The sequence below is a fragment of the Bacillus rossius genome, chromosome 1 (genome assembly GCF_032445375.1).
Source record: "Bacillus rossius redtenbacheri isolate Brsri chromosome 1, Brsri_v3, whole genome shotgun sequence".
Taxonomy (NCBI): domain Eukaryota; kingdom Metazoa; phylum Arthropoda; class Insecta; order Phasmatodea; family Bacillidae; genus Bacillus; species Bacillus rossius.
Window position 1 is genome coordinate 320,136,805 of NC_086330.1, and position 14,700 is coordinate 320,151,504.

Below are 14,700 nucleotides of genomic sequence, written 5' to 3' on the forward strand. Positions count from 1 at the left end.
GAAGTGATTTTGACGTTACGCTCAACATATTTATGTAACATGTAGTCAAATTTCTATAAAAAATATATTTTTTCTTACCTTTTATGATTAAAATTACCAATTTAATAATAGGACGTTTAAACTTTGAGGTGTTTATCACAGTTACCATGTAGGACATTCTTTTATATTACTTTGGCGCCATAATGAGAACCGACTTAAAAAAGTATTAAAGTTATTAAATTTACGAAACATTTTTGTGGATCATTGTAGAAATTATCATTAAGGACTCAGCTGCTCATTTATTGATGTGATCACAAGGTTTCATCGGTAAACTTTTGACGTGTTACTAAGAAATGTTCATTCTACTACTGTACAAATTTTTTCCTGTGGGATAATTTTCCATGTATTAAAAATTTTTGTTTCTTAACAGCGAAATTCGTCTCGACCCGAACCTACTTCGACAACCTCGCAGTAGTATACACTACGCGGCTCGGATCGCTTTAGTGGTCAGACTAATTGTATGAGACACTTAAAAAATATACCAATTTAAAGATGAATAAATATGCAACAACGATTACTTTAAGCGATTTCCACGTTGGGCTCTTTAAGTTTATGTAAGATGTATTTATATTTCCTTAAAATTAAATGAAAGTGAATTCGTTAACTTTAATGATTTAAAAGGTCTATTTTATAGAAACATGTTTAAACTTTGTGCTTTTTATCACTATCCTCAGATAGGGCAATGTTTCTAGATTATTTTGGGTTCCATACTGACGGTCTACTCCATAAACTGCATTTGCAATATCCATTATTGTGGATCTTAACAAAAAAAAAATAACTGCTCGTTTTCGGTGTGACACACAAGGTTTGCGGCAGTACTTAAACTTTTGACGTGTTACTAAGAAATGTTCATTCTACTACTGTACAAATTTCGGCTTTGGGATAATTTTCTATGTATTAAAAACCTTTGTTTCTTCACAGCGAAATTCGTCCCGACCCGAGCCTACTTCGGCAACCTCGCAGTAGTATACACTACGCGGCTCGGATCGCTTTAGTGGTCAGATACATTGTACCAGGCTCTCAACAAATAAACTAATTTAAAATTTAAGAACTAAATCGTGATCGTAAAATGGCCGCCATGGTGATTTGCGAATTTATGGAGAAATAAAAGCAGTTAAAATCTTATGTAGTTTCCAAGAGACATTATTACATCACCAATCATCTTAAGTAACAGGTTTACAAAATTTCAACATATTCATTAACTAGTCAGTTTTTTTTTCAAATGTGTTAGTATTAACAATCTGGACCATATCTAGTCGGTGAGGTCTGTATTGTTACAGACTATCTGTATTCCGGTATTTGGATTTTGAAGCTACTTAATGATTCGCTTTCAATGTCTATTAAAATATACCTAATGCTAATTGCAGGAATATTTCTACTCGATTTCAAAATTATAATTCCTGAACATTTGTAGCGGACACATTTCAATGTAACACTCACTGATTTTCGAGTTGTGTTGAGGTTTCGCATGCCACTTCGTGTACACGAGATGGCCCCTGCTCTGGTAACAATGAGTCATCACAACCGGTGCCGTCTGTACGAGCGTCTTCACAAGTTATCCTGAAATATGTTCTTAAATATTAATTCAAGTGAATTCTTAAAATCCTACACACCTTATCTTAAGTGTCGTAAATGAATCGTTATATTTTGTAAATCCATATAATATAGGAGCCAACATGGCGCGAAGCGATGGACGCGATACGAATAATATTTTTTTTTTTACCAACCACTACATCAGTAAATATTTGTGGTTTCCATTCGCTATGAATTCAAGCATGTAACATGTGTACTGCTTCTTCAATTCGGCCACAGTTAAATGGGAGGCTCTGAATCACTGAAAACTCCTCAACAAAATCAACGATGAATCACAGGCATTACAACAAACAGTTGTCACAAGTCAAGTAGCCAATGAGCAGGTGACATTTTTCGAGTCCGTAGAGGATTGTTGAGACTATCCTACAGGTCAATGGCAACGCGCCCTTACGCGCATGGTTAATGCATGAGTAGAGTGTAAAGGCATAAGCCTGAGACATATCTAGGTCCTCATCTAACCGCGCACACTTAGATTTAACTCAGGATAGGGTGAAAAATGTTTACTAATTTTGCAGTCCCAACAGTCACCAACGAAACGCCAGCAAAATAAATAATTAAGCTCACGAATATTGTTCGTGAATGAAGGCGAAGCTGATACTTTGGAAACGTTACCAGCAGATATTAAATAATGTTTAACTATTATTTACGTAGCTTACTTCTTAAAACTGCATTCATGTAAACTGATTTTGTGTGATACTATGTTGAGTGTTTTCTGCTACACTTATTTTTCTGAAAAAAGTCTGTGGCTTAATAAACTTGTTAACATTGATGCCTGTCATAAAAAAAATTCAAACGTAATTATACGGATACATGTTGAGTATAGTTTATGAATGGTTCACGCATTGCTGGGGAAAAAAAAAAAAAAACATGTTTACAATTGTACACATCTTTCTGTTGTCGCATCGCGTCCATCGCGTTGTACATACGCAACTCTGAAAAATAAATGTATGATAAAAAAAAAGCTATAATAAAATAATCTCTTATCTTTCTTTATTCTTTTTTCTAAGTGCTATAATGGCTTTCGATAGTTTTGTTCTTTTGTGTACTCTGCTTGGTGGAGGTTTCTTCGGCATTTTATTCCTGAATAAATCTCACGCTTACAACAAAAAACATCTAACTAAATCACTGTGCTAAATAATAACAGAGAATAACCATTCAATTATACGCCGAGCTAGACCAAACACGTTCTCTTATCTACTGAAAATGAGTACGTTGATCTTCATATCAGTTTCCCGCGAAATCCCATCTCCCCTTCGTAAACAGCAGACAGCTGTGGCATGCTGCAAAAAGTTAGAGAAACTGTCGCAAGGTGTCACTACTGTCCAGCGCGCTCCATAATTCTTCGTATCCGAGCTTGCACGCTGCTCAAATTTCTACAGCTACGTTTTTACTTTAGGTCCGACTGCAATAAGCTTAAGACTAAAATAAAGTCAATCATTCAGCCGACATATATGTAGGCGTTTGAATTACAAATGAAAACGCGAATTTATTAAATTCGCAAATGAATATCATGCAATTTCGTAGCAGCTCATTTATTAAAATTCAAATTGTAAATACGTTAAATTAATAATGATTACAGATAAAATAATGGTCACAGTCATATCTCCCGTGTCTGAAAATTTATCTGCGAAAGTTTTACCACTGAATTCTTTATAGTTTTTTAATAAAGCTTGAATTTAAAAAATTCCCGAAAATCAGCAATAACTTAATTAAAATAAAAAAATAAATAAATAAATTTTACACCAGAATGGTTCAAATCTTCTCTAGCAGCTGAATAATTACCAAATATATTGTTTTTTTTTAATACGATGCTGGTGCACCAATCCCCTTAACACACTACAACCACACACTGCGCACAGATATAGAATCAGTACTTTACCCTTTGCCTCACTGATCTGCTTCAGATTTACGCGGGGGAATCACAGTTTTTTAAGTGGACAAAGAACAGGGGGAATCCCCTATTACTAAAAGGTGAAAAAGAAAACAGGATTCCTGGGTGAATTTATCTTGTAAAAATGTATGTTTTAGTAATGCCTAAAACAATGCCATATATTAAAATATTAGTTAATAAAGTTACTGTTATAAAAACTAAATATTTTATTAAAATAAAAAAGTTGAGAATTTTTTACTATTGATTTTTTCGTTTTCTAAAATTCGGGTACATTTGCGTACCCGAGCATGTCTTCTCGGGTACCAGATACAGACACAGTAATTCGGGTATGCGTACCCGAATTCGGGTACGTCTGGCAACACTGCTACTGCCCCTGGTGCGGATTCGTCTAAGTCGGCAGCGTCGTGGTGTTGAGAAGATCCGGGCTTTGTGGGCGATGGCGGCAGCGTGAAGATCTGTTGTCTTCTTCGGAGCGGTGGTAAGCCGAAGCCTCTGGCTGGCAGCCAGGCACCTTCTGCCTGCTGCGTTTTTTTTTTCCTAACCTAACTAATTACTAAGTGTATTTGGGAGGGGTCTGGGTAGGGAAGACTCTAAGTGCGTCTCAGGCCGAAGCCTATACGCTCTAAGCATGCAGGTTATGAACCATGCAGGAGAGGAAGCATGCATCATGTGCTAGGAGGGGATTGGCCAGCCATGGCAACGTTTTAGCCATGACTAACTCCCCTCACTGACTATTCTAAGTTAAAACTAGATAAGTTGGGCCCAGGTAAAACCTGCATAGACACAGGGAAAACCCTGGGCACTGACATGCGGGATGCAAAATTTCATGCATTAATTACAAGCAGGTTGGTTACAGGAAACAGAAGGATGGTTCTGGAAGAAGAGTTGGACAGAGTAGAAAGACTACTAAGCAAATGGGCGGGAGCTTGGACATTTTGTCCACATTTAGTTTGGTGGCACAAGTTGTTTCGGGGGCGACTTTAGTCGTTTCCCACCAGGCTGCCAGCCAGCCTAGACTAAGTTAAGAAGGGGAAAAAAATTCGTGTGCGCTGTTGAATTTAAACTAATGTAAAGTAACATTAAATTAACATGCCTGCTGCTTGCTAACAAACCCGTATTTATACCCGGCGAACCCAGCATGACATCATCAAGTGCCAATCAGCACAGACTTGAAGTGACATCATCTTGAGCCAATCAGCGCTCACTGCCTTGTTGCTAGGGGCTCGGTCGACTGTGAGTCTCGGGTTTCCTGGGGTCTAGGAGTTATGCAACCTCTTAGACTCCCGTGTATTGCAGTTGTCCTGCCTTTTGGGGAATTCTCGTTAGGTAGGGTTTTCCTACCATAACAGTTGCTTAATTTCATTATATATATATATAAAAGTATGCTTAAACATATTATGTGATGTGCATCACACGTTTGTTTACATTATTTGGGAATTATATTTTAGTAATACCTAACAAATGACTAAAATATATTAAGTTCATTCTGGAAAAATAAATTTCGCTGCAACATTTGCTTTGTTACCATGTATGGTACATAATTGTTTTGACAACAAACTGTTTTCACACTTTCAGTTTTCAATATTAATTTTTACCTTGGTAAAATTATTTATCACTCATAATGGGAAAACTATCGTAACTCTACAATAGTAAAGGATATTCAAAAATATTAATAATGTAAATTGTTTATAATCGAATGACCATACGTAAAACGGGTTATTCCGCTTTAAACAGCCACGCCACTGTGACGTCAGGTGGGCTCAAGTGACACGGTGGTTGGTAGTCGCGCATGCGCAAGGTGATGGCAGCGCCACTAGCGGTGGTGAGGAGAGACGGAGTGGACAGGCGGTAGACGTTACGCGACGTGCTGGAAGTCTCGGCGAGCATGCAGTGACGTGCTAAGAGACTTGGAGGGGACAGCAATCGAGGGTCCCTCGGGCAGCAGAAACGTAACCGGTCGACAAGGGAGCCTGCAAAGGGGTGATCGGCTCTTCAGTGACCCGGCTATGCATATTGTAGCAGAACGAGTTGCTGCCGATTGGGCTGCGCTGACGCCGTCCATCCACGGAGGTGGTCAGATTGGGGTGACCAAGAGGATGACGTCTCCATCAGCTGCAACGGCCGCAACGTTCCGCAACGCTTCGCAGGAAAACTAAACGGACGCGTCGGACAATCAGGTGGGAGAAAACTATGTAATAAACATTTAGGACGGATCATATCCCAGAGGCTTTTAAAAAGGGCAAAATATTGTTAACTTGTTGTACCAGTGTAATCGCGTACTATCAGTTCCATCAACCTAACTATAATAAAATTCTGAAGGATAAAAAAAAAATTTTTTTATTAAGTCGTTACGTTCACCTAGGGGTATAAACTATCTGGCAATTTATCCGCCATTAAGCATAACTTAACATAGTGTACCATGAACACATAAAACCTTTATTGCATCGCTCAATATGAATAATAACAATTCAATAACAATATTACTTACTTATTTTCATACAGTTAGATATTTTAAAACATTAAATTTTAACTAATAAATACTTAGTTCTTGTTATTATCGATAAATCGTTTCTTTTTTCCGAATACAACATAATAGAATTGATAAACGAATTCAACTTTCTTAATTTTTAATTTTGAGTTTATTTTATTATTCCAGATCTAACAAATAGTTACAAAGTCATTTTTTTTCTCTTAACAGATTTACTTTAATATATGCTTCAAGACATCACCCAAGCAGCCCTGTAAAGAACATTAATTTATACCAATCAGTTTGAACTGAAAATTATTGTAATAATGAAATTGAAGTAATTGTTTTTTTGAAATCAGAGTTTACTCTCAGTGTTTATTTCTTTTTTATCAGCGACAGTTCTTCGGCATCCACATCCACAAGAACAAACAAATAAAATTAAAAAAAATAAAAACAATATCCTACAACGAATATGCGTCTGTATTGTCAAACCACCAACGCAAACTTAAAAGAGTAACTTGATCTTTCGCACTTAAGTCGTCCATAATAGTCAACAATAAAAAAAGGGCCTAGAATGATTTGTTATCACTCCCGCCGACGCGGTTCGCACTCTCGTCAGTTCCGCTGAGTGCCGTCAGATCGGGCAACGCCAGCGCGACGGAGCTTCTTCGGGAGTGACAGCTCGATCTCCCTGACGCTGCTGGCTGCCGGAAGAGCCCGCGGCGCTCCCGTCGCGTGACGTTGACACGTCAAACGCCCGTCAGTATTCTCGCCCCTAGTGGCTGTGCTCGCGCTCATGTCCAACTGAAAAAAAAACAACTGGTTATTAAACAGTATACAACTTAATAACATGTCACCTGTGCCAATTAAGCACGTAGTCAATTCGGCTTCAGGCAGGAATTATGTACACGTGGTATTTTTCACGTTTCAGAAAAAAAACATTTTTTTTTGTAAACGAGTTGCTGAAAGTTATTTAACGGTCAAGTATCATTAGTCAAAACACATCAACACACACGGAAGTTTGAGAAATAGTGCTTATTATGACCATGGGAAACTATAGAAATTAATCGTTCAATATGCTATAAATGCTATATACGCACACACATTTATATATACATTATAAATCCTAAATTAAAAACACATACTTATTTACTTAACCTAGCCGGTTCGGAGGTAAATTGTAAAAATATGCGCCTCTAGCAGGAAATAAAACACATGTCAATTCTAGCATAGAAAGGGCTTGAGCACTTGTTACGATGCCTAAAACAGCTTGACCAACCGGATGACCAGAAATGCATTTGAAAATTAAGTCTATGTATCCATTATTAACAGGTTAGTATTCAGTGCCTTTAAAAGGAATTATAATTCACATAATCTTCACAGTTTCGGATGGGAAGGATATGATTTATATTGTTTCAGTGGAGGGAGGAAGTCTCAAAGTGTAGCTAAGAATGTACTCCCAGGAATATGTTCTGATATAGTCTCACCAGCAAGCAATTTCCTGCCGTATATATTGGTAATTAACAAATGTATGTCTTGCTACTAATATTGAAATAGTTGTTTACTTAATCTATTATTTTATTGATGATATATTGGAATTTAATATAATATAAACCTGTTTGTCCTTTTATTAATACGGAAAGGACTTAACATCCTCGTTCTCTACGCCCTCCCCCCCACCCCTTCAAAAAACCTTTCACGAGCAGAGAGAAGGTATCCTTGAAGATTCTGCCACCTTAAGCCTCCGTGCATAACTGTGCAATATAATATTTCATTAAATACATTCTTTTACATTTGATTAAATTAGTGGGCAGATTTATTTGCAATTTATAAAAAACCATAAAACTAAACTATATATCAAAGTAGTAGTATGTAAATGTATTTCCTAGATCAGGATGCAGGATGTGGATTGTGATTGTCGGTCCGCCATCTTGGATTTGTGACGTCACGGCGGCAAAAATTCCTCAAAATTCCTCAAAAATGACTCAAAATGACTCAAAATTTCCCGTTTTAAGAAAAAAATTCCCGTTTTCGAGGGAAAAATTCCCGTTTCGAGGGAAAATTTCCCGTTTTAGTCCTTAAAAATCCCAGCGGCTAGAAATGTCCTGATAGAGGCATAAGCATCCTTAACTCAAGCCTCAGTTAAGCCTCTATCAGGATGTGACCTTGACCTTTGACCTTGACCCCGACGGCCATCTTGGATCCACCATCTTGGATGACGTCATTTCGTTTTCTCGAACATTCCGGCATTGTGTTATCCGACATTTTGAATTATGACGTCACCGTTGCAATTTCCGTTACGGCCGCCATCTTTAAATTTATTATCCGATTTTAATGAAAAAAATTTAAAAATTATAAAAAAAATTAAATAATAAAATTTTTAATAAAATATTTAAAAAACAAACATTTACGACACGGAGCTCGGAGTCCTCGGTTCAAACCCGACGAGTGCAAAAAAATAAAAATGGCGACCGATCCTTCCCCCGCGGTGGCTGCGGGCATACTGACTCCCTCCACTTTTTTTTTCAAAGCATATATATATATATCGTCAGGTAGTATGACGTCATGGCCGCCATCTTGTCCTCGTCTGCTGGAAGCCATCATCAGTGTATCGTCGGCGAGAGTGCGCTGACGCCATGTTAGTTTGATTCTTATCCGCTAGAGTGCAGTAATCATTTATTATTGCTGTGACACCCGACATCTTGTCATTTGGCCGCCATCTTGAAAATCCATAATTATTTAGCTAGAAATTCGGGAAAAATTCCAAAATTCATTAAATAAATTTGTTATCTATATACTGATCGATTAGGTCGACTAAGGTCCTTGGTACGATCTAGGACGATGCAAAAAAATTAAATATAACATCAATTTAACATAATAGTAACAGGTTCGAGGAATTAAACACCACAAGTTCTTTTACAAACATAATATTTATTACATAATTTCTATTCTACTACAGGATCATTTGCGAAAGCCAGCGATCTTATAATCATTTAGTTCCGCAGCGGTGTGAAATGACTAATTCTTAGCTCCAATCGGTTTGTACTAGACAGAGTCCAGCCAGAACCTTTACAGACATAGTCCACCTCTTCTTGACAGAGTTTCTGGATACCCTTTTTAACAGTTTGCTTCACATCGTTAGAACTGTAAATTACTGCAGCCGATGTCTTGAATGCACACTTCTTCACTTTGTCATCGAACGGATATGGCTTTCCATATATACAGTCCAACCACAAGTTATATTTCAAAGGTCCGTTTGTTGCTACATCATCAGTAAGCTGATTGATTATGTCCTCTCTGATATCGTCAAGAAAATTACAAATGTCCTTCGACTCACCTAACGTATTTAAATAATAGTAGTTTTTCAATGTTCCACGAAATGCAGACTGCGCCAAGTAGAAGCCATTATCGTTCACTTGTAATGCTCCGAACACAGTCTTAGGTTTAGTTCCATGTTCAGACGTCATACCAATCGGTTGCTGCACATCGGTTTTTTTGGTTGTACGCTTTCGTGTCTCCAATCTAAAGCGAGGAGTCGAAATTTCTGCAGGTAGTTCAGCAGTAGGAGCACAGACTCCACCTTTACATTTTTTCGCATGATATCGCAAACTGTCAATTCGAGTAAACCATTTAAGGCACTCATCACATCGAAACTTCATGCGAGAAGGATTCTTCGTGCATTTGCTCCGCTCATGTCTTCGTGCATCATGGGAAAATGCGAACGACATATCACAGTAGCTGCAAGGATACCGTGGTGATGAAGACGATCCTTTCAGACCCGATCCAGATACTGACGTTGCCGCAGTTGCACCATCTCCAGGCATACTCTTATGAACATCAATGCATCGTTGTTGCGCCGAAACCTTTACTTTCTGCCGAACAGCAGGACCTTTGCATGCCTTCATGTGCGTTTTCATATTATCTTTTCTGGCAAACTGCTTATGACATTTCTCACAAACAAACATTTTACGATATAGGTTCTTGGCACATTCGCTCCTCTCGTGTCGCCGAGCATTGCTGTTGTTTGAGAAAATCTTGTCGCAGTTACAGCACCGATGTTCGCTAGTTGTCAAATCAGCATCCATTGAAGTCTCCATTGATGGCGAACCAGCGTTCGCCGAGTTTCCCTGTGCAGCCAGCACTAGAGGCATTAAAGTCTCTTCTGCTGGCGGTACCACGTCTGTTGAAGTCTCCTCCAGTGTTGACATCGACGTTGCCAACGGGATCTGCTCCACCATCGTCGACGCTGACGTCAAGGTTCCCGCAGTCGATGGTACAACCTCCATCGAGTTCGTCGTTAAAGTCGATAAAGATGCCAACGAGTTCGCAAGAACAGGTAATTACGTGATTAATGCACCAGAAGAAACAAACTAGGTGATCATTACACCGACGACGTCAGTAACAAACTAAGCATCCTGTTGTCTAGAGCTCGCTTATATATACATGCACCGTATGGAATAATACGCTAGTCAAATCAAGAACCATTTACAATAATACTAGAGTCAAAACAACATTAAAAATAGAAGCACCGACAACGAAAAGGCAGCACATTTGGAAGCACCGACAACGAAAAGGCAGCACATTTGGAAGCACCGACAACGAAAAGGCAGCACATTTGGAAGCACCGACAACGAAAAGGCAGCACATCTGGAAGCACCGACAACGAAAAGGCAGCACATTTGGAAGCACCGACAACGAAATGGCAGCATATTTGGAAGCACCGACTACGAAAAGGCAGCACATTTGGAAGCACCGTCACGAAAAGGCAGCACATTTGGAAGCACCGACAACGTAAAGGCAGCACATTTGGAAGCACCGACAACGTAAAGGCAGCACATTTGGAAGCACCGACAACGAAAAGGCAGCACATTTGGAAGCACCGACAACGAAAAGGCAGCACATTTGGAAGCACCGACAACGAAAAGGCAGCACATTTGGAAGCACCGACAACGAAAAGGCAGCACATTTGGAAGCACCGACAACGGAAAGGCAGCACATTTGGAAGCACCGACAACGGAAAGGCAGCACATTTGGAAGCACCGACAACGAAAAGGCAGCACATTTGGAAGCACCGACAACGAAAAGGCAGCACATTTGGAAGCACCGACTACGAAAAGGCAGCACATTTGGAAGCACCGACTACGAAAAGGCAGCACATTTGGAAGCACCGACAACGAAAAGGCAGCACATTTGGAAGCACCGACAATGTAAAGGCAGCACATTTGGAAGCACCGACAACGAAAAGGCAGCACATTTGGAAGCACCGACAAAGTAAAGGCAGCACATTTGGAAGCACCGACAACGAAAAGGCAGCACATTTGGAAGCACCGCCAACGAAAAGGCAGCACATTTTGGATGCATCATCGAATAAGGAAGCACATTTGGAAGCTCTATCAACTAAAAAAGGCAAAAAGGAAGCACAAGTTACGAGATCTAAGTCTTAGTAAGAAATCATAATACAAGAAATAAAAACATTACATTCTTATAATTTAAATTATTTATTTTATTGCTTTACATTATACAAATGCAAGTAAAACAAGTCAATATTGTATGTAGCCAGCATTCCTCAGTTCCTTGAGTATGAAGGATATTTCTTTGATGCACGAATAGTTTCCTGCACAAAGCGAACCATGTAGAAGTCTTAGCCGGTCAACCAATATGTTTGGATCTTTCCATGATGTGTAATCATTCTCTTGTACCACCATCTTCCTTGCACCTTTATAATAAATATTATGATCTCTGGTGTCTTCCGTTTTACCACCAACCTCAGGGTAACTTTCATGTTGGAGACGGTGATCATCACAAGCTTGATCAGATTTATTTAATATATCACGTCGTTTCCATCGTTTCGGTCTCAGGACACCGCCACATTCTTCGATCTTGACAGCTTTAGGTGCTTCATCATAGTCTATGTCTTTGTCAACAGCCTCAGAGTCACTGTAACAATCACCGTAGAAGGAATCGTCTTCACCCAATTTACCGTAATAATTCGATGTTGATGATGTTGAAGTGTCTTCATCGTCTTCATGCTTCCTTTTTAGGAGTCCATCATTTTTACAAAGTAGGAAAGATCTACTTGAATTCGGCTGGAATATATTCTCACTTTTCACGTTAAGGATTCTTCCACTGTCTTCATTCTTCCGTAAATCATCAACCTTCTTCAATTTAAGTTCTTTGTCGAGATCGGAAGAGCCAAGAAAATTATTGTCGTAATGCAGATCACTCTTCCTTAGGCTAGTAGATTCATCGTTGTCCTCTAGCTTGTACGCAGGCTTGGCGCTACAAGTTCTGCCATGTCTTTTTAGGCTCCCTCTCCGCGTAAACGACTTGCTACATCGAACACAACTTATCATATTGCGCAGTAGTTTTTTAACACAGTCATTCTTCTCGTGTTGTCTTTTATTCTTTCTCAAGATAAACTCTTTACTGCAAAACTTACAACTATGTTCTTTCGATACAGCGTCAGATCTCAAATCAGAATTCATATTAGTTACTGAGACTAATGCCAGATACCAATTGAGTGTTTTAAATTAGATTCAATACTTAAATAGAAATTTTTTCATATTTCATCAGCGAGAATTAATATATCTCATGCAAAAGTACTTTATGCATGTAGTTCTGCTTTTCAACAACAGATGTCGCCACATGTTGCTTGCAGGTAAATAATATTTAGTTATTTTATGCGGGATGCGGGATGCTCACTATCGATCGCAAAAGAAGGATGGCTTCGTTAGACTCCAAGGAAAAGGAAGTTCGTCTTGCATGTTGGTGCTCCACAGATGTCTCATGGCGTAATATTAATTTGACTGAGTAATGATATTTGTTAATTCCACCTGATAAAAATATTGCAAGTTTTGATTTAGTAGCAGAAATTATCGAATTAAATGTAACTCCAAATAAAATGACATGTCTCATTAGAACAAAAAAAATCCATGCAGAGAGCGGTTTCTCAGAATAGTCAGAAACACTTGAAGAAACCACAGGAATGATTGCAAGAACACGGGAAAAACCATCAAAATATTGTCAAGAATAATCAGGAGCACACTGAGAAAACCACCATAATATTAACAATAATAATCGGAAGCACACGGAGAAAACCATCATAATATTGACCAGATTAATCGGAAGCACACAGAGAAAACCACCACATGTTTTCTTTGATATCATAAAATTACAAGAAAAAATATTTAAAAATAAAAATAAATTAATAAAAAATAAAAAAAAAATAAAAAAAAATGCATAAACAGTTTCTGCTAGCTTGTAAACTTATCATTGTTGAGCAAAGATAGAGTTCTTGTACAAGCCAGAAATTTATGCATTTTTTTTATTTTTTTTAATTTTTTATTAATTTATTTTTATTTTTAAATATTTTTTCTTGTAATTTTATGATATCAAAGAAAACATGTGGTGGTTTTCTCTGTGTGCTTCCGATTAATCTGGTCAATATTATGATGGTTTTCTCCGTGTGCTTCCGATTATTATTGTTAATATTATGGTGGTTTTCTCAGTGTGCTCCTGATTATTCTTGACAATATTTTGATGTTTTTTCCCGTGTTCTTGCAATCATTCCTGTGGTTTCTTCAAGTGTTTCTGACTATTCTGAGAAACCGCTCTCTGCATGGATTTTTTTTGTTCTAATGAGACATGTCATTTTATTTGGAGTTACATTTAATTCGATAATTTCTGCTACTAAATCAAAACTTGCAATATTTTTATCAGGTGGAATTAACAAATATCATTACTCAGTCAAATTAATATTACGCCATGAGACATCTGTGGAGCACCAACATGCAAGACGAACTTCCTTTTCCTTGGAGTCTAACGAAGCCATCCTTCTTTTGCGACCGATAGTGAGCATCCCGCATCCCGCATAAAATAACTAAATATTATTTACCTGCAAGCAACATGTGGCGACATCTGTTGTTGAAAAGCAGAACTACATGCATAAAGTACTTTTGCATGAGATATATTAATTCTCGCTGATGAAATATGAAAAAATTTCTATTTAAGTATTGAATCTAATTTAAAACACTCAATTGGTATCTGGCATTAGTCTCAGTAACTAATATGAATTCTGATTTGGGATCTGACGCTGTATCGAAAGAACATAGGTGTAAGTTTTGCAGTGAAGAGTTATCTTGAGAAAGAATAAAAGACAACACGAGAAGAATGACTGTGTTAAAAATCCACTGCGCAATATGATAAGTTGTGTTCGATGTAGCAAGTCGTTTACGCGGAGAGAGAGCCTAAAAAGACATGGCAGAACTTGTAGCGCCAAGCCTGCGTACAAGCTAGAGGACAACGATGAATCTACTAGCCTAAGGAAGAGTGATCTGCATTACGACAATAATTTTCTTGGCTCTTCCGATCTCGACAAAGAACTTAAATTGAAGAAGGTTGATGATTTACGGAAGAATGAAGACAGTGGAAGAATCCTTAACGTGAAAAGTGAGAATATATTCCAGCCGAATTCAAGTAGATCTTTCCTACTTTGTAAAAATGATGGACTCCTAAAAAGGAAGCATGAAGACGATGAAGACACTTCAACATCATCAACATCGAATTATTACGGTAAATTGGGTGAAGACGATTCCTTCTACGGTGATTGTTACAGTGACTCTGAGGCTGTTGACAAAGACATAGACTATGATGAAGCACCTAAAGCTGTCAAGATCGAAGAATGTGGCGGTGTCCTGAGACCGAAACGATG

At 38.2% G+C, this 14,700-nt stretch overlaps 1 protein-coding gene across 3 annotated transcripts in view; it reads right to left on the reverse strand.

The window, feature by feature from the left end:
- Positions 1-5,873: 5,873 nt before the first annotated feature.
- LOC134527960 (zinc transporter ZIP1-like) overlaps positions 5,874-14,700 on the reverse strand; it is a 61,517-nt gene continuing 52,690 nt past the window's right edge. For all 3 annotated transcript variants that reach the window (XM_063361055.1, XM_063361056.1, XM_063361057.1), the window contains exon 6: positions 5,874-6,794. In XM_063361055.1, the coding sequence (XP_063217125.1) occupies positions 6,766-6,794 (29 nt within the window). In that variant the 3' untranslated portion in view covers positions 5,874-6,765. The remainder of the gene's footprint in view (positions 6,795-14,700) is intronic.